This window comes from Fistularia commersonii, chromosome 6, assembly GCF_037954325.1.
Source record: "Fistularia commersonii isolate RoL2024-O1a breed Wild chromosome 6, RoL_Fcom_v1.0, whole genome shotgun sequence".
Lineage (NCBI taxonomy): Eukaryota > Metazoa > Chordata > Actinopteri > Syngnathiformes > Fistulariidae > Fistularia > Fistularia commersonii.
This window is the reverse complement of record NC_141289.1, coordinates 19529647-19550449: the sequence shown is the minus strand read 5'-3', so window position 1 is coordinate 19550449 and position 20803 is coordinate 19529647. Positions and strand designations below refer to the sequence as shown.

The 20803-nt window shown below is 44.6% G+C and overlaps 1 protein-coding gene across 1 annotated transcript in view; it reads right to left on the bottom strand.

Moving 5' to 3' along the window:
* Nucleotides 1–20451, bottom strand: part of LOC147233582 (aryl hydrocarbon receptor-like) — a 44371-nt gene extending 23920 nt beyond the window's left edge. Inside the window, exons 1-6 of the mRNA XM_086148551.1 lie at nucleotides 19957–20451; nucleotides 17453–17640; nucleotides 12071–12183; nucleotides 5324–5413; nucleotides 3354–3480; nucleotides 2803–2933 (exon numbers count right to left, since the gene is read on the bottom strand). Of these exons, the coding sequence (XP_086004677.1) occupies nucleotides 2803–2933; nucleotides 3354–3480; nucleotides 5324–5413; nucleotides 12071–12183; nucleotides 17453–17640; nucleotides 19957–19997 (690 nt within the window). The 5' untranslated portion in view covers nucleotides 19998–20451. The remainder of the gene's footprint in view (nucleotides 1–2802; nucleotides 2934–3353; nucleotides 3481–5323; nucleotides 5414–12070; nucleotides 12184–17452; nucleotides 17641–19956) is intronic.
* Nucleotides 20452–20803: the final 352 nt, after the last annotated feature.

Sequence of the window (20803 nt, the reverse complement as noted above, 5' to 3'; positions counted from 1 at the left end):
TGGAGGTATGAATGACGGTTAGCTGCAGCAAGAGAGAGCACATGAGTGCGAATGAGAGGAACCTGGGAGGAACGGTGAAGCTACAGGGAGTGGAGATCAAGAAGTTGGAGGATTTAGAGACTTAGGGTCAACAGTCCAAGTGTGGAAAAGAGGTAAAGAAGTGGCTTCAAGCAGGTTGGAATAGGTGGAGAAAAGTGTCAGGCGTACGAAGAGAGAGAAGAACATCAGCCAGAATGAAAGACAAGGTGGAGGAGACGGTGGTGAGATGATCTACAAACACTGACAACGACCAAAAGACAGGAGGTGGAGGTCACAGAGATGAAGATGCTGAGGTTCTCTTTGGGAGTGACCAGGATGGAGAGGATCAGGGATGTGTCCATCAGAGGGACGGCACATGGTAGATGTTCTGGAGATAAAGCCAGACTGTGATGGTTTGGACATGGACAGAGGAGGGGTGGTGAAGATCTGGGTAGAAGGATGATGAGGTTGGGAATACCAGGAGAGAAGATTCATGGACGGAGTGAAAGAGTACATGAGGGAGGGTGAGATGGAGGCAGATGATTGGCTGTGGAGACCCTGAAGGGAGCAGCCCAAAGGAAAAGAAGAAGAAATATCTCTGATGGAGCGCAAATCAAAAATGTCCCACACAAGTTTGACCTTAATGGAGGAGAAAATGTCGGGACCAGGACCGGACCAGGACCGGACCAGGACCGGATCAGGACCGGACCAGGCTGTCATTCACAGGCAGCTCTTTAAGCCTTAAGTTGTCCAATGATGGGTTTTGTTGTTCTGTCTAACGTCTGTGCAGAAAGTTGCGAATCAACAGGCGCGACGACCGTGAAAACAACTCGAAACCACTTTCTCCAGTCGCTGTCCTCCTCTCACCCCGCGGCGTCTCGTGTGAAGACCCCCCTCCTCCTGTGTTAGCTCTGGTTAATTGACCTTGGTGGGTTTAAGGGCCGCAGCCGTGATGTCAGGAATCTAGCTCTGAATAGCAGGAGGGATTACCGAATACAAAGCCATAGCGACCGGTAGACACAAGCAGAAACCTGGCTTACTGCTCACGCAAACGGCATGGGAGGGAAGACGGAGATCGCAGGTCCGTCCCCTGCCGGCCCGTGAGCGAGAGGACTCTGACCTCTGACCTCTAGGGAGGCGGATACGGAGAAGGAAAACAAACGGGAGGCTCGTTTTCAATGTCATCGAATGAATCCGAGATTTCGGTCACGTATACTAAATGCATTCTCGTCATTGATTTAACACGATTATCATTGTGATTATTCCCTCCGCTTTGAGTTTCTCAGCTGACGTGGTGTCGTGACCTTTCTGGAGGAGGAGGGATCTAAACCGCTCTGCAGCAAAAGAAGTGGCGGTCGCGGCGGCCGGCAACCCTGACGAAGCAAGTTCCCCCCCGCGCTCTTGTTGCCCTCCAGGCGGCGGGAGGATTAAGACCCTTTCCCCACGACCCCGGGGCTCTCTTAAGGCGGATTACGGGAGTAAATGGTGGCTTCTGATCCCTGAGGGACTCTGAAGTGGCACGCCATATTACCGATACCGCCGACCGGCCCGTAAACACAGCCTGCCTTCGGACGCGCTTTCCTCTTGACGGGACGCATTTGGCTGAATTTTTGTAGCTGTTTTTGGCAGGAGTTTGCAAAGAGGGCCCTGTTTGGTGGCGAACGTGCGCGAGGGGCCGACCATTCGGGCTTACGTTCTTTTAAATGTCTTCGCTTTCGTCGCAGGCTAACGTAAAAAAAAATCAAACTCTGTTCCTTTTGCCTCTAATTGTCTCTTAATGTAAGGTGAAACATCTTTAATTCTCCGTACCACAGTGTTACCACCAAAGGAAACATTAGCAAACTCTTGCTTCTTCACAGGACAAATTTTCTCCATTACATTACATTTGGCAGACGCTTTTATCCAAAGCGACTTACAATAGAGGACAGAAGGACTGCAAATAACACTTGCAAATACAAGATGATACAAGATGCAAGTCCATGCAGTCTTTAAAAAAATTCACGCTCAGTAAATGGTTTGCAGTGCTTGGCTACCTCGTCGCTAGCCTGTGTGGCATTTTTATCGATTTTATTTATTTATTCACGGGGTCCCAACAATTCCATTTTTTTGCCGCATTTATTCCCAGATAGATTGTTGTAGTTTGCATGCTGGCGGATGTTTATTATTGATTTTAAGACAGAGGATGCGGGGAGGTTTAAATCCGAACACGGGACGAGGATGAGGAGCGTTTGACATAAACGGAGGCAAAAACAAGACTGCGAAAAAAGGAGCATGGTTGGGCGCACTGTTCCGGCGTTCTCCGCGCACAAAAAAACAAAATCCAAGCTCAATCCAGGCTTATATAAAATAAATATGTCTTATTTATTTACAGTTCAGCTTTGTTGTGCGCGGCGCAAACGATTGCGCAAACGCGCGGCTTAGAGGGAACGGTGATTAAGCGTGACATCATCACTCTGAGGTCTATTTTTATCTTTGTTGGTCTCAGCCCATTCGCTTCCTGCTTATTTTTCTTTATTTTTTTTTGTCATCGCTACTGTCACTGTTCATGTTCCTATCCTTGTCATCGTTTCGGTGTCTCGTTGTCCGAATTTTATCCGAATTACCCGTAGCGGGAGATGAAGAACCCGCATCCAGCGCGTGGGATCCGAAACCGCCGAACCAGGAAGTAGCGACACGGTATAGCCGTGCGCATTTTGCGACAAATGATGTAACATTTCTCCCATCTAGAATTCCTCGCGGGGCCAAAAAAAAAGACATAAATTTGTAAAAATGAGTTTCCCTCACCAGGAAGCCCGAGGAGTTGTCCAACAAGCAGCGGAAGCGGCAGACGAAGCTCCTCTCCAGGAAGGAGGAGTTCTCAGGCGGAAGCTGCTGGGGGTCGTAGCTCACCAGGCAGGACGAGGTGGGCTCGCCGTCTGAATACACACACTTTATTATGTTGAACTGAATGTTGTTTACAAGTTTGACTTTGCCAAACAAACATGACCTCTATGAGCGCGCGTGTGTGTGTGTGTGTGTGTGGTGGTGCGTCTCTTAATTCAAAATGACAAGTGTGTGTTTGTGTGTATGTACAGTAAGAGTGTATCAGCGAGCGCTAGTTGCAGGGCTGTGGTTGCCGCATTGTGTGTGTGTGTGTGTGTGTGTTTACAGTAACATTAAGAGAATATCTCAGGAGGCTTTAGTTAAAGGTCACCTCCGCTCTCCTCTTGTCGACCTCAGTTCGGAAGCAAACCCGACAAAAAAAAAAAAAAAAAAAGATTTGTAGATCTTCAGCGCGACGTTCGTGGAAGAAATCGGAACAAGAAATATCGCGGCGATGGCTGAGGGCGACGCACCTGCCGCGGCGTCCGCCGGGGTCGCCAGTCCGACGGGCGGGTTGAGAGCCCAGTGGAGGTTCCTCCTGAACTCCTGCTGGTCTTCAGTGTGGATCAGCTCAAACACACTCTGGTGCATCACGTCCGTCTGGCCAAGCACACACACACACATGCTGAGAAGGCGTCTAGCTTAACGTTTACTGTCTGTTCACACAGAAAACATACATTTATAAATACACACACACACACACACACACACACACACACACACAAGGGATATGTAAAGCGCGAGTAAAGCGCGTCTTGCTAATCTAGTCAGTGTCAGTTTCTCGGCATGAACCGGACATACGGAGGAGGATACAGGCCATCACCCGAAACAATAAGTCTTACTGCGCTACTTCACCTTTATACTTTCTTTTTATTTATTCCTGTATATATATTTATTCCAATATCCTGTATATTCCTGTATACCGCGTGTCATGCCCCGGCCCCGTTGTCTATTTTTAATCCTTGTTGGTCTCAGCGCATTCGCATCCTGCTTATTTTTGTCATTGCTATTGTCACTGTGTGTGTGTGTGTGTGTGTGTGTGTTCCCAGCCATGTTGTTGTCGTCATTTCGTTTCGTGCCTATTTTCACCCTTGCTGTTGTTTTTTTTTTCCCCGTCCTAAATGTTGATATTCTCTCCACTGTCTATTTATTTGTGGATTTCTTATGCTATCTTCTGATTGTCTCTATTTATATTTATATTCATATGTATTGATACTATAATGTTACGCTGCTGTGACAAAAGAATTTCCCCTATGGGGATCAATAAAGTTTATCTTATCTTAATAAATATGAGACATTTTTGTTCAAGATTATACTTTATACTTCACACTTCAGAGTTTATTTATCTTTACGTGTCTTGCTGCTGCTGCAAAACCAAGCAAGGGATCGTGAAAGTACATCTCATCTCATAACAGAGTGCAATTAATATTAAAATACACAGTTATATTAAACAGTAAACATTAAAATTTGAGTGATGACGTATAAAGTGGATGACGTCATGAGAGGAGCTGCAGAATTTGGTTTTGTACAGTTTAGTGCAAAATCCAGCATGGATATTAGCTTTAGCTGTATGTGCACAGGTGGTGCACGGAGAACCACTGATCGATCAGTCATTTCTGTCTGCAAATTTTTGGAATTCGGAGAAACACAACCCTCCCGGCCAGCGCGTCTCTGACTGCAGTGTGTGTCATCCTGCGTCGCGTCGCCTTGTGTGTGTGACATCCTGCACAAAGTGTGTTTCACACGTTTTGCGGCAGATGCCGCCCTGATGTCGGTGTTCGTCGGAGGAGCCGGAGTCGCCTCGGGTTCGTTTGTGTCACTGGAGAGACGGCGGCTCAGTTGCGGGCTTGGCGGGGAAGCTCCCCGGCCGCGGGGGGGAAACGAGGTGACGTTCACACCCTCCACGCCGGCGTGCGCTTTGTGCGCGCCATGCCAAACATGTCCGCTTTTAGACGGCGAGCAGCATGCGGCGTCAGACAGATAGACTAATAAGACTTTGGATAATTTGATAATCACGTTCACAAAAACAAGATTAGGACCGAGGCCGCGGCGCTTCATCGCGAAGCCAATTTGATTTAAGCTCCGGCTCCATATGTGCGTTAGTTTCAGGCCTCTCAACCTGTAAGTTTGCTCCACGCTAAAGCAGAGCTAGCATGGTTAGCTAACCAAGCTAACCATGCAAACACACACACACCAGATTTCAGTTTGTGGTTCAAATGAAAATATTCCTTTTAGAATCTTCTGCGAGGCAAATTATCCTTTTCTCAACTTTGCGTTCGTCGTAATCACGACTGTATAAGACGTTCGTCGGTCACGTGACTCAAAAGCGGCCTCCTCATTGGACGGTTGTGGATCTGCTATTTTCTGTGCTTGCACGGCTGAGCGGGGGCGGAATGTGCACGTACGAAAGGCTCAGAAGGGATCTTCCAGGAGAGGGAGTTACCTGGTGGAAGCCCAGGTAATCCTGGATGGTGTGAGAGCAGTAGAAGATGACTCCTTCAGCTGTGATCACCATGACGAAGCCGTTCAGGGCCTGCAGGGACGAAGCGAGATGTGAAACACCCGATCGAGACGAGATCCCATCGTCTCTGGGATAAAAACGTTAATAGTGATAACGTCGGAACAGCTGCGGACGTTGTGATAAAACACTCACAGACTGCACCGTGCATACAGAAAACGAAAAGTAACCAGACGATCGGATCTGCAGCTCTTATCGTTGTTTGCGTTCCCAACGGTGCGCTAAACGAGCCTGGAGTTCCAGTCAACAGGAGATCTTCTGAGCGCAGCATCTCAGGAGAACAACTTTACACTTTCCTGACACCGAGGCCTCCATGCGGACTGGATGTGTGAAGATCGGCTTCACTTTTGGGCCCGAAAGAACCGCTGTTTATGTGCTGATAGCGACTAGAAAAATGTATAAAAGTTGAGTGATCAATTTGTTTAATTTAGCATTTGAACACATTCATTCATAATTAGCCTCCAAGCTTTGTTATGGTTGTGCATGCTGGAATTGAATTGTAATATTATGACATTAATAATACATTACACAATAATACATTCATATTATTATTATATTTTATCTTATCACATTATTATTAATATTTTAATAATAATAATATTAATGATAATTAATATTATATTATTATTATTATTTTTAATTCCTCTTCCCTCAGCCGCAGGGAACGTTCAAATCTTTGTAGTTAACAGTCAACAGTTAAGACAATTTGTATTTCATTGTTTTTCTTATTCTTCCTCCTTCCTACTATTTCTATTACTGTTATGTTTTTTGTTTTTGTTTTTCCCTGAAACTCTGGCACAACAATTCCAATTTAAATCCTTCTAATAACCTCCTTAATGAATTGTTTTTCCTCATTTTATTCATAATCTTTCACGATTCAACATGATTTTTTTTTTTTTCGTTTAAAATCAGCTGAATGTTTCTCTGGTGAACCGAAGCTCCGACAGACTCGACCCGAGCGGAGAGTCGGGGGATGAGACGTCTCCTCGGGGCAGATCGGCGGGGGGGCGACGAGGGCGGCGACGTCAGTTCAGAGAGAAGTCATGGAGAGGAGGAGCGAGAAGAAGGAGGTCACCGGATGACTAACACCTCCGCCGTCGCTCCTCCTCCCCTCGCTCGGCCTCCCGCCCCGGGGCCCGGCGAGGAGGTGATGACACGGTGTCCAGACGCCGCGCAGAGGCGCAGAGGCATCCTGCCAGCATCCGCCCACACCTCGCTGCCAGGGACCGGGACGACCTCGGGAGTCTTTATCCGAGCCGACACGCCGCCGCCGCCGCCGCCGCGTCCGCAGCAAAGTTCCTTTTAGAGGCTTTTTGGAAGCCATTAAAGCAGGTCGGAGATGCATCAGCGTCGGGCCTGAAACAAGGCCGACGTTCCGCCGCTGAATAATTCACGCCGTCTCGACCCGTCCGTGTGACGTGTGACTGGAAAACTACAAAACAGATCCATTTTCTCAAAAGCCCTTGTTCACTTGGCGATTGGGCGAAACTCTGACGTCGCTGCCTCCGCTCGGCTGCAGACGATCCACGTTCTTCCCCCCCCCCCAGGCGTCCGAGCGGCTTTGCTCCGGTTTCATCCCACAATCCCAAAGCGTGCAGAAGGTTAACTGGAGAACCTAAATTGCCCAGATTTATCAATGAATGGTTTTGTGTCCGTATATGACGTGGGGATGAGCGTAAATGGTTGTTCTTGTCTATATCAGAGTTGGAGAATGTATTTGTTTCAATTCAGATGTACTTCAATGATCCAATACTTGGGAAATTGTTTAAGGAGCAGCAGCGAGACATACAAAGATAAGATAGGGATAAGCTAGCTAAAAATACAGGTAAAAAACACAAAAAAAATGACATATCATATTGATGCAGAGTGAGCGTACCTACACACAAATGCACAATTTGTACAGTAATTTATTTATACTTATATAAGTATACACACACACACACACACACACACACACACATATACATATATATATGTATATACACACACACACACACAAATATATGTACATATAAGTAAAAATACATACCAATGTATATGCAAAATACACACACACACATATATATACATATATGTATATATATATACACACACACACACACACACACAAATATATGTACATATAAGTAAAAATATATACCAATGTATATGCATATACATATGAATAAATACATATAAAGGCGCATGTAAACATATACATGTATACATATGTATTCACATATATGTATATAATGTATATGTATAAACATACTTGTACATATACGCATGTATACATATATATTCATATACAACTAAAGGTTTTTCTGATTCTGAATAAACTGAAGTGTAAATCTATGAAGTATAATCTAAAAAAAAGAACATTATTAACCAATATTTACTTATATATAATGAATCATGAGCAAAGTGACAATGTGAAGTATGGCGTTAAGGGATTAGAGTGAGTTAGTATATAGAGTTATGACGTTAGGTAGGAAAGATTTCTTTCTTTCAATCTTTCTTTTCTTTCTATCTTTCTGTAACAGCCTGCTGGAGAAGCTGCTCCGCAGTGTCTGGTCTTGGGTTCAGGTGTGGATCATGAATGAATTCACGGCTGTTTGAATAAAGGATGATGAATGATTTGATTTGAGGTGAATTCATCACTAAGCAAAAGCTTGCACGTAAATCCTTGCGCTGCTTCTAGAACCGATCGATTAGAAGGAAGGGGAACAACACACACGTGGATTGTAATCACATCCAGGTCTGGGAGGGTCCGTCAAGAACTGAACCAATTAGGCTCAGGTGCGGGAACGATTAACCCAGAGAGAGTTGACGGGAGGGGAAGCAAACGGGGGCAGCAGGATTACACGGATAAAACAGGACGTGAGCACCGAACGGGTCGCACACGCACACACACACACACACACACACACACACACACATAACTTCCCTCCGTGCAGGAGTCAATGCGTGCTTAAATATAGGAATGAATGTTCTGGTTCAGAGATATAGTCAGGTTGGTGTTTGCTCACGAGCTCTGGAGCCCGAAACAAAAAAGCATCCATCCCATAATGCCAGGGAGAAGAAGAAAGGGTGATTGTCTACACTTTAAAAACCAGGATCTCTCATGATGGAGTTGGCAGGTTTGGCGTGGGGCTTTTATAAAGCTGGTAGAATGCTGTTATGCCGGCATCCTCAGCAGAGGAGCAACGTGCCGGCGGGGAAAAGACATAACGTGATGCTTATGGTGTCGCTTCTTTGCTTGAACATGGGCTTGTTTTCATAATCCTCATGCTAACACAAGAAAAATAGACTATACTTACACTATTAAATATGTATTTTTTACATAAATGCAAATAAATGTGTGTGTCTGTGTATATATACATATATATATATACAGACACACACACACATATATATACACATACATACACACACACACAGACACACACAAATATACATCTATATATACACACACATATAGAGATATATATAAACACATATATACACACATACAGACACAAATATACACATACATATATATGTATGTATATACACATGTGTACAAACACACACATACATCTATATATACATGTGTATGAATGTATATATACATATATATACATACAGATACAAATATACACATACATATATATGTATGTATATACACATGTGTACAAACACACACATACATCTATATATACATGTGTATGAATATATATACATATATATATACACACACACATACATATATATACACAAACACATATACCCACATACAGACACAAATATATATATACAGACATATATACATGTACATATATATGTATATATACACATGCATACACACACATATACATCTATATATACATATGTATGAATATATATACATATATATACATACACACACATACATATATACATACACAAACACATATACACACAGACACAAATATATACATACAGACATATATACATGTACATATATATGTATATATACACATGTGTACACACACACATATATACATGTGTGTGTGTGTATATAAATATATATATATATATATATATACACACACACACACATACACACACATATAAAAGGCGAAGCTCCTGCATGTGTGGAACCTGGAGGAACCCGGAGAACCTGGAGGAACCTCATGCATGCACGGGGAGAACAAGCAGCAGAAAGAATCAAACCAGAGATCTTCTTGCTGTGAGGCGGGAGCGCTGAGCGCTGAGCGCTGAGCGCTGCTCGCCGCTCGCCGTCCAGCCCTGAGCTGAACGTGATTATTATGTTTGGATGCCACTTTATGGCAAAAAAATATGTTCGGATTTAATTCTCATTATCAAATGATTTATTTTTGCTTGTGCTTTATTGAGAACTGATGGTCGACACAGACGGGAGAATAGCCTTTATCTAACCACTAACTAGTTTCCTTTTTCTCAAATCTAATTCTCCTCATATTTGAATGTGAAGAACAGTTTCATTCTTTCACGGCTAAAAGGGAGATTTTTCTTCAAATCGATTTATAAAACATTCTTCATCTTTCCCAGCAATCCTTCACGACCGAACAATTCTATCGGTTTGATCAGTTTGCCATCTGTCTACGAATCAATTAATCTTGCAATTTTTCCACAACTCAATGAAATATGTGTCTGTATTTTCAAGAAGAAGAAAAAAAAAAAAAAATTAAATAATAGTCATGTGATTTTTGTGTAAGGAAAGGAGAAGAAGGCGAGTCTGTTTTCGTGGGGGGAAAAAAAAATAAAAAAATAAAAAAGGGAATCAAATTAGTTTTGGAAATCAGCTGCCACGCCCAGCACTGTGCAACACACACACACACACACACACACACACACGGAGACTGTGTATAAATATTTACTGTTGCTTTATCGGGCTCTCGCTAGCATGTTTAGCCAACCCTCTCTCTCTGGAGACGAAGGGAGAGAGAGAGAGAAAGTGTTTGTTGTTCCCTGGAAGACTCCACGTCGCGCCGCCGCCGCCGCCGCCGTCTAGCGGACCCCCCCGCCCTGCAGAGACGTTCCCGACAAGCATCCGGAACAAAAAAAAAAAAAAAGAAAAACGCTTCGACCCCATGAGACGAATTAGCTTCTCCTCATCTCTGCGCAAACACTGCGAACGCCTCCTCAGCAACGCAAACGGCGTCCGGCGCTTCTTCCCCCGTGAAGACGTTGGTAACCCCGCCATCCTCCATCCAACCCCCTCGTCTCAATAATAGATGTCTTCACCGGCTGTGTATAATTGATGGGCGAGTGTCTGTAATGGAAGAGAGCGTCCGCTGCGTTCCTCCATCCCTCGCCGCCGCCCTGACCTACTTTTCTGCCCGGGATCGATAAGGCGATCGCGCGTCGAGGCCCTGAACGTGGAACTTCGGCCTTCCGCTAAATCACCGAAAACAAACTGAAAATAAATGATGATAATCTGGATTTGTCTGAATCGGGGGCCACGACCGGGCGAACGGCGCGTCTCGACAACTCTGAAGCGGCGAAACTGGATCACCGTGTCAAGTCAATTACATCACAACCTCCAAGCCACAAGGGGGCGCCGCGGGTCGCCTCGTCTGACCCGCGGCTGACCCCCGAGTTCTCTGGGATGTATTTAAAAAGGGATATATTACATTTTAATCATGCATTTCATTCAAGGAAAATATTAAGATGAAAGAAAAACCTGAACATTGGTGATACATTGACTAATTTTAACATTAGCTAGCTAATTAGCTACATTAGCTAACTAACTAATGTTTCCTTAGAATTAGCTCAGGATGACTTCATAAGAAGCTCAATGTTAATGCAAATTTTACAAAAAGGGCTTTGAATTGGCAAAGATAAATGTAAAATGACCTCACGAAGTTGGAAACTTGATAGCGTGTTGACAGAAAATAACCTGCGTCCTGAATAAATGCATTTGACTCGCCTTGTGACCGAAAAAAATTAAAAGAAAAAAAAAAGTCCTAATAATTATTTTCCTCATGCTAACACAAGAAAAATGGACTACACTTAGGCTATTAAATAATATGTATTTTTTACATAAATGCAAATAAATGTGTGTGTCTTTGTGTATATATATATATATATATACACAGACACACACACACACATCTATATATATACATATATGTATACACATACATACACATACACACACATACACACACACACACAAATATACATCTATATAGACACACACACATATATATATACACACATACAGACACAAATATACACATACATACAGACATATATACACGTACATATATATGTATATATATACATGTGTACAAACACACATATACATCTATATACATGTGTATGAATATATATATATATACATATATATATACACACACACTCATACATATATATATACACAAACAAATATACACACATACAGACACAAATATATGCATCCAGACATATATACATGTACATATATATATGTATATGTCCTGTCATGTTTAATAGTGTCCCTTAAAAGGGAAAATGTGAAAAAAAATACGATCTTAAGCTGGAGCTTATTTTCCAGAAGAAGGAAAATCCGCAGAAACTGAATGCTTTCCAAAGTGTCACTTGCGATCGAGAAAAAGAAATAAAACTTGACCCATCTTTGAAAGGAAACCCCCGCCGGCTGTGCGCGACCCCGTCAAAAAGAGAATGAGAAGGCGTCAGCTGCGGTACCTGAAGCAGCAGTTCCCCCTCAGGGATGAGCCCCTCTGGCGAGCCTGACGTCTTGTTGTCATGGTGACCGTGGCCCTTGGCGGTACCGTTGGACAGCTGGTTTTTCAGGGCGACTGGGAAAAACGGAAATAAGCGTGAGTGACGATCGGAGGAGGGAAGATAAACAAATGAATCCACTTTATTTGATCGATTCTTTTTATTTATGACGTTGAATGAATAGACGACCCAGATGTTTTCAGAAAGATTCTGACGCCGCGATGAAAACATTTACAGTCAGTCAGACCCCCCCGCCCGCCCGCCCGCCCGCCCGCCCGAGGGGGTCTACGGCGACCTTTGACCCCTCAGACAAAAAACAAGGAGACCTTTGACCCCGGCGATGAAGAGAGCCGGTCCCAGGAAGACAAAGAGCTTTTCTAGGGCAGCGGAGGAGACGCTAATGGAAGAGGAAGTGTGAGCGGCCGGGACAATGAAGAGGCCGAAGGTTCCACCACTCTTTCCATCCCGTCCACTCAACCCAGAGAGGAACGTCTTTGTGTTGTCGGGAAACTAACAGTCCACACGCTTTCCACTATGAAGCAGATTATACTGTTTGATATCAACAACACTCTTTTCATTAAAAGCTGCCATGATACGCATGGACCGCATGGGGATAATGACGGGGTGCGAGCACACGGCTTCCCTCACACTTTCAAGGCTGATTATACTCCACGTTGGTCACGATTCAGGACAGGAAGTAATTCTCTTTCTTTTAGAAACATTTCCGCGTTTCTCGCGGCAAGATGCGGTTACGAGAGAGGCGAGCGGAGGGAAAATGCAGGGCTGGAAGAGGAGGAAAAGCAGGCGGAAGCATCTGATCAGGAAGAGGAAGATAATGGGGTGGACAACAAGTGGGAGGAAGAAATACAGAAGAAAGATAAAAACAGGAGAAAGAGAACTGTTGGTCATGGATGATAAAAGCTAAAACTACTATTTATGTCAAAAAAACATAACACTTCTTTAAGAGTGTGTTTTTAACAGTGCCGTGCAGTCAGGGGAGGCAGGAGAGGCCGTGCCTCACTTGCCAATCTTGGAAAGAAAAAAAAAAGAATTCATTGGTTATATTTATCGGTGATTTGCACTAGGAAGGGAATTTTCATTTAACTTCACCAGAAGTGAAGATTGTTTTTTATTCAAAATGGCTGGAATTTGGATTTTGGAAAATGGATTTTCACATTTACTGTTTCGATACTGAGAGGGTTTGTGTGGTGAGGCTGCCGACTGTTGAGCCTCACCGTAGATTACAGTCTCTCTGGATGTTGCTATTAAAACATTGAAACACTTTTGCTCTATGAACTACATCTCCAATGCACAGTGTTTATTTGTCAACAACTGCATGTGTGTTACGATTTTCTTGTGCTGAGCGATCATAAAACGGCTGCCAATAGCCACTGGGTGAGGCACGCAGTTCTCCTGCCTCACGGTAGGGGGCGCTCGTGATTCCAGGGATTCTTTTTGCGACTCCTCGACAGTGAGCTCGAGTTAGCAATTTCTTTTTCCTCTCCTCACCTTAAAAATGGAGGATTACATATCCATAAACGTAGACAATTTTCTGAATTGAACCCACATAGATGTCATTTATAAGTTAAGGTAAGATGCTTTTGAAAATTAAATGTGCTTTTTTTTTTTTATGTGCTGCATTTTGTATGTGAGAAGAAAGGTGATTTTAAACACAAGCAATTAACAGCTGCCAATCAAACGGTGGATAAGCTGCGCTGCAGGGTTTACCGGTTTGTATATCTGATTGTGATGACCTCAGTGCCTCACCTGGCACCAACCTCACCGCACATCCTTGATTTATAAGAGTTTATAAGTGTGTTTACTGGACTCAGGATGCGTTTACAAACCGCCTGAACTTAGGTTTCCCTCCCAGTTCCTGCCGCAGCTCTACGTCCACTCATTCCAGGCCGACCAGACAGCGAACGCGACGCACAAACATCCGCTGTCTGAGCCGGCGTCCCGTCACATTCACTGTCATTATGTATCCAGAGGACAAAAGTGTGTGTGTGTGTGTGTGTTGGATCCTTCATGTTCAGTGCACTGACCTTTTTACGTTTTTTTTTATTTTTTTTTTAAAGATTTATATTTTTGAGCGGTGACAGTAAAAGTAGCTAATTGGTCAAACTGTTGAAAGTTTGCCCCATTTCTGAGATATTTGGAGTACCAGGGGCCGATGTTACGGTACCTCCTCGCACTTCCACCTTCAGGACGAGGGCTTGTGTCAAAACAGTGACAACACACACACACACACACACACGCATGCTAAGAGAACATAACAACGACCGCTGTTACATAATCAGTCTTTATCCGCTGCGAGCTCTGGGCAGATGGCCCTGCATGGGGACAGATGTGGGAAACACACACATCCAAATATAAAGGCTAACATGACAAAGAGCTGTGTATGATTGTCTTGAGTAAAAGGTGAATACAGTTCAGTGGGGTATTCAGGGGTGTGCAAAAATTAATCTGAACATTTTGCACGGATGTGATGAAACAGCGACTAAAAAAAAATCAATTCAAAAAATATACATTTTCTGCGCAAATGAAACATCCCACGCCTTCTGTAAAAAGGTCTTGATGTGTCCAATAACGAGTGAAATCATCGGAGTTCTCGGTTTCTTTCAAATGTCAGTCAACCGACGGAGCGTTTTCCATCGGCGGCGCGGCGGTTTCCGAGGCAACGCACCGGAAAACTACAACTTCCACTCCTGTGACCTTTGACCCAGGAGGAGCGACGGCGCGGCGCCTCCGAACAAAGATCCGAAACCCAGAAGCCTCTTTTCACCTGCAGGCAGTGAACGCACCGCTGAACGGATTCCATTGGCGTGCAACGGATTTAAACCCCTGTCAATCATCCCACAGGTCGGACCTCATTCGCCAGCGGTGATGTCACCGTTCCTGTTCCTTATGGGGTGTCGCCCGAGTCTTTAGGTGGATGTTACTTCCTGTTGCTGTAAAGATCGAGCCGCCATCCTGGTGTCAACTAATGAGAGGAAACACTTTTGTTCATTTGTTTTTAAATGTCATGTTTGGTCTTCTTTTTTTTGTATTGAATTAAAGGTAGTTATTTGCTCTTTTTTTTTTTAAGTGAATACGAGGCAGATTTTATAGAAAGGCCGAATTCCTGACTTTGAAAAGGTCATTTTCCGATTATTTTTATTTTATTGTTCTAAAAGAAGACAGTTTTAAAACAGTGTCTTCAATAAGTAACAAGGAGCCAAGCTTTATATTTGATAACAATCAGTGTCTGGACAGGAGATGATACATAATAATAAATAATAATAATAATAAATAATTTGATAAAAAGTGCAGTCGCTGTCTCAACACCTTTATGTGACAAATTCAATAAAAAACGAGAGAGAAGTGGAAGTTTCAAAAATAAATGAAATAAATTGAAGTAAATTCACTGGAAATGGAAATAATATGAGGTGAAATTGACTAAAAAATGACCTAAAAAAAATAATAATAATAATATTAATAATAAATAATAATAATAATTTTCAGAAAAAAGAAACACAAGTACCGGTGAACTGGAACAAAAAAATCTTGGAAAAAAAAGCAAGAACTTACAAGAAAATTTAAAGAAAAATGCAAAAAAAAAAAAAAAAAAAATGAAATAGAACATTTCAAATGAAAATGAGGAAGTTTAGCATTTCGACGAGGTCGATTGCGACAAGAGCGAGACCAAACAAAGTGTTACGCAACGACTGCTTTTCACTCTTTCGGGTCACACACACACACACACACACACACACACAGAAAGGGTTAAAACTAGGTCTGCCGCCGCAGGAGTCAAAAGTTGAAAGTGGGCTCCCCCTCCCCCCATCCCTCCTCCAGTGAGTGGATTATCCCGCCGTGTTTTTATTCTCCAAGGCTTTCATCTCCTCCTCCCGCCTCCCGGTCGGCGGGCGGGGAGACGCCCGGCCCGGGCAGACCTACATTACGGCCGAGACAACGGGGACGAGGGTTTGCTCGCGGGCGCCGGCGAGCGCACATGACCTACAATTCACCCGAGCCGAACGGAGACGGAGGTTCGTCCCGGGGTCACGGCGAGGCGGGGTGGGTTGGGATGGGGGGGGTCGGCGTCTGGCGGCCGGGCTACGGGGAGTCTCCAGAGTCTGGAGGCCGAACGTGATGGACGGGTGGGACGGCGAGACTCCTGGTCCCACCTTGTCTCCACATGGAAACCCAGACGGAACGGCGACAAAGTTTCTTCATCGTCTTCCTGCGATTTGATCTGTTTCGCCCTCCTCAGTGCACCTTCCACGGACTGGATTCTTATTTATTATTCAAATATTTTCTATTTAAATCCTTTTCAGTTCATTTTTTTATTCTATTTTATTTGAAACTTTCAGGTATTTTCCTGCAGGAGACTTAATATTGTAATTTGGTTGAACAGTCCAAGATTTTGCATGAAAACATCACCATCAAAACACCACTTGGAGATAAGAGATTAAATTATGTGGGAAAAAATAAAATAAAATTAACCAAAGAAAACAGAAAATCACAACAATAAATAAACAAATAAAATTATTAAAATATAAAAAATAATTCATTCATCAAATGAATTCTATATAGTATTAGAATAATAATAATAAAAAAATCTAAGAGTTCCAAATCTGCTGGATGATTGATGCTCTAATGTGTGTGTGTGTGTGTTGGGGGGGGGGTGAAATAACATACCTCCATCTTGTTTTCTGAGATGTTTTTTTAAATAATGTTTTTATTTAAGCCCTGCGGGTCTTAACCTGCAGACCTCGGCTGACCTTCATGTCCTCCAACCCCCAACCCTCCTCCTCCACCTCCTCGAGGTGTAAAAAGCAATTTTAGTGTTTGAGTAAAAGAGAAGGCAGAGTAACTTTCAGGACACCATGACATTTAGCAGCTTCTTCACCTCCTTATTTCACTGAAGCTTTTTCAAGCAAACACACACACACACACACTCACACACACGACCATTCATAATAATCTGTAAAATCTGTTGTTTGTTCTGTGTCGTTTCCTGTGAAGGGCAGCTGAGGTGACGGCCATTTCTTCCTCATTTCAGCTCATTTTTCGCAAATTCCTGTCCCCTTTAATGCAATTTTTTTTGAAAATGTTCCCAAAATTTTGTATGAAAAATTGAAATTTGTTTATTGTGGTTTTCGGTGGTCATCTTTCAGGGATCTTGATCCTACATTTGCATCCATAATACCGATAAGGCTACAAACAAGGCTTTCGTATGGAGACACAAAAATGTCCCGCGATAATAATGTTTTCATTGCAGTGATAATGTTACAAGCTCAAAAACCAACATTAACCCACTGACAGAGTGGGAGTGGGTGGGCGGAAGTGGTGCGTTCCTACCTGAGAAGAAGCTCTTGGTGCGCAGGTAGCTGACGGCCAAGCGCAGGATGGACAGCTTGTCCAGGCTGGAGATGACGTCCTCGGGGAAGGGCAGCAGGCCGGCCAGGCGGTCCAGCTCAGAGTTCAGGCGGTCCCGGTGCCGCTTGGACGGGTTGGACTTGGCGCCTTCGGCCGGGGTCACTTTGGCCCTGGTGTGTGAGGAGCGGCGGCCATTACTGCTGTGACATTCATGTATATACATAGCAATAATACATAGCCGTCTGTTAAACTCTTTTTTTAATATCAAAACGAGCAAATCGCACTCCAGTTTGACATTATAGTTGGACCCAATGCGTGGACCCACACGCACGAAACAAGTTTAATTGGACGAGTAAACAGGTGTACGCAGACCGGGTCAGGGGATGCAGGGCGGGAACAGGCAGCTAGGTGGTAGACGCTAGCATACAAAGGCAAGGGAAAGTGCCAGGCGATTAGGTGGAAAGTGCTAGCATACACCAAAAGAAGAGAGTCCTGGTCAGGGAAGGGCGTCTAGGAGGAAGTCGCTACCATGCACCAATGAGGGAGAGGACCAGGTGGCTCGGTGGAGGGCACTAGCATACACTGATGAGGGAAGCCGGGTTGGGTCATGGGCAGGTAGGTGGAAGGCACGAGCATATACCGACAAGAGAGTGGCTCGGGGTGGATAGGCAGAAGGTGCTAGCATCAACAGGGAGGAAAGAATCCTTGTTGGGGACATATGGCTTGGCGGAAGGCGCTAGCAATCACTGCCAAGAGAGGGTCCCGGTTGGGGACGGGCAACTAGGTGGAAGGCGCTAGAATAAATCGACAGGAGAGAGGCCCGTTTGCGGAGGGACGGCTAGATGGAAGGCGCTAGCATACTGTGACTAGGGAAAGACCTTGCTGGGGTCGGGCAGCAGGTGCTAGCACACACCGATGAGGAAAGCCCAGTTGGGTCAAGGGCAGCGAGGTGGAAAGCGCTAGCATACACCAACAAGGGAAAGACCTAGTAGGGGGACGGGTGGCAGGCGCAAGCATATACCGATGAGGAAAGCCTGGTAGGGTCACGGACAGCTAGGTGGGAGGCACTAGCATACACGGACAAGGGAAAGGCCAGGGTGGCTAGGCAGAGGGTGCTAGCATAAACCGACAGAGGAGGCCAAGACGGGTACACACAGCGAGGCGGAAGGCGTTAGCATACACCAAAAGAAGAGAGGCCCAGTTGGAGACAGATAGTGAGGTGGCAGGCGCTAGCAAACACCGGGTAGCTAGGAATGAAGGCACTAGCATACACAGGTAAGGGAGATGCCAAGGTGGCTAGGCAGAAGGTGCTAGCATACGCCTACAGGAGAGAGTCCTGGTTGGGGAAGGGCGGCTAGGTGGAAGGCGCTAGCATACACCGATGAGGGTCAGGCCAGAGTGGCTAAGCAGAAGATGCTAGCATACACCAACAGGAGAGAGTCCTGGTTGGGGAAGGGCGGCTAGGTGGAAGGCGCTAGCATACACTGACAATGGAGGTGGCGACCTGGCGAGATGTACGGGTTTGTACCGCGAGTACGAATGGGGAAGACAGAGGGAACTTAGCAAATGACCCTGCAACCGCTGAGGCTCAAAGCTCTGGCTATTAAGCCCTCTCTGATTTCCAAGAACCAGGACCAGCCGTCGCTCCCGATGCACGGCCATCCGTGATCACAACCCTGACAACATCCATGACGAGGAAGCGTCGTTCTTTGGTTAAAATGCAACTTAAAATCAATCAACACAATGTCAACGTCAGCAAGAGAATCAAACCGGCGCTGACGTCACATCCTGCTGTAAACGCTACGTCTGTAAAACATGCAGGTTTGGGCGTGAGCCTCTAGGATGGATAATGGATTCGCTTCATCTTTTTATTATGTAATATAATCAATCAATCAATACGTTAATTATTTAATTGGACAAAGTGCATTAAAAGATTCTGTTTAATCCCAATTATCACCGTCATCTCGTGCACGCCGTCACTGATAATCTGCACCGACAGTTACAGAGGCCCAGGAGGGACAAAATTCTCATCAACATTCCTTGGTGTAAATTAATTTATCACTTTTCCCACATCATTAGAGGTGATTCATGCTGTAAAGATACCAAAAAAAAAAAAAAACTAGTTTCAGTGAAAATTAGCAGACAGATTGGAAAACTCTGACACTATTAATGCCACAATTATTAAAAATAAAAAACAAAAGTCAAGTCTACTCCACAATAAAATGCATGAAACCTCTTTTCTTTTAATTTATTCACCCTTTGAAAAGAGGTTCATGTGCTTGACATTGAAATTGCAAAACGAAAATAAACATAATTTTCCATATTCCCTGACGTAAAGTCATATTTTGTTTTCCCCGCTCCCTCACCACCGCCTCCTTCCAACCGTGCGATCACAAACGATTCATTTTTCTGGAAATTTATATTAGTATTTATATTTTTCCTCTTTTTCGCCACTCCGGAGTGACTCCTGGCCCCGGGGCTCCTACCCTTTCTGCGCCGGTTTTCTCCGCTTCCGTCCGGCGTACATGTTCACAGTCCGCCGGGCTGCGGGTCCATCGGAGGGGGAGCGGAAGGAGCGGAGCCTCCGGGGAACCGGAGCCGGCGGTCAGCGTCTTCCCATCCGGCGGCTTCCGGCTCGGAAACGTCGAATATCTCCCGGAACTCACGGCGACCGGGCGGGCGAACCGGTCGCCATTCCCGGTGAGGGGGAAAACAAAAAACACCCTGGAAGTTGACTCCGGACGGAGTCGCTCCCCCTCCCCGGGAGACGGTGGCTTTTCACCGGGTTGACGTGCGGTTTCTTCCCGGCCCGGTCCTCCGCTCCATGGCGCCCCGCCGCCGCCGCCGCCGCCGCCGACACCGGACACTGAAGTCGCCGCGGGTGGAGTTCACATCCTGGGGGACGGAGCTCCGGGGACGGACGGCCAAGTTCTCCTGCCTCTTCCTCTTTCTCTCCCTCCCTCCTTCCTTCTCTCTCTCTCTCTCCCTCTCTTTCTCTCTCTTTCTCTTTCTCTCCTCCCTTCATCGCTCTCTCCTCTGCGCGCTCCCGACCCCGGCACTGATTTGACGTCGGGGACGCGCATCGGGTCAAAGGTCAGGCGGCTTTTTTATTTTTTTATTATTTCAGTAGGATTCTGAAAGTTGTAAAATATTAGGAATATATATATATATACACACACAAAATATTAGGAACATATATATGGCATTTGTATATATATATATGTAAAATATTAGGAATATATATATATATATATATATACACACAGCACACACACACACACACACACATATATATAAAATAATATGAATATATATATGGCACTTATATATATA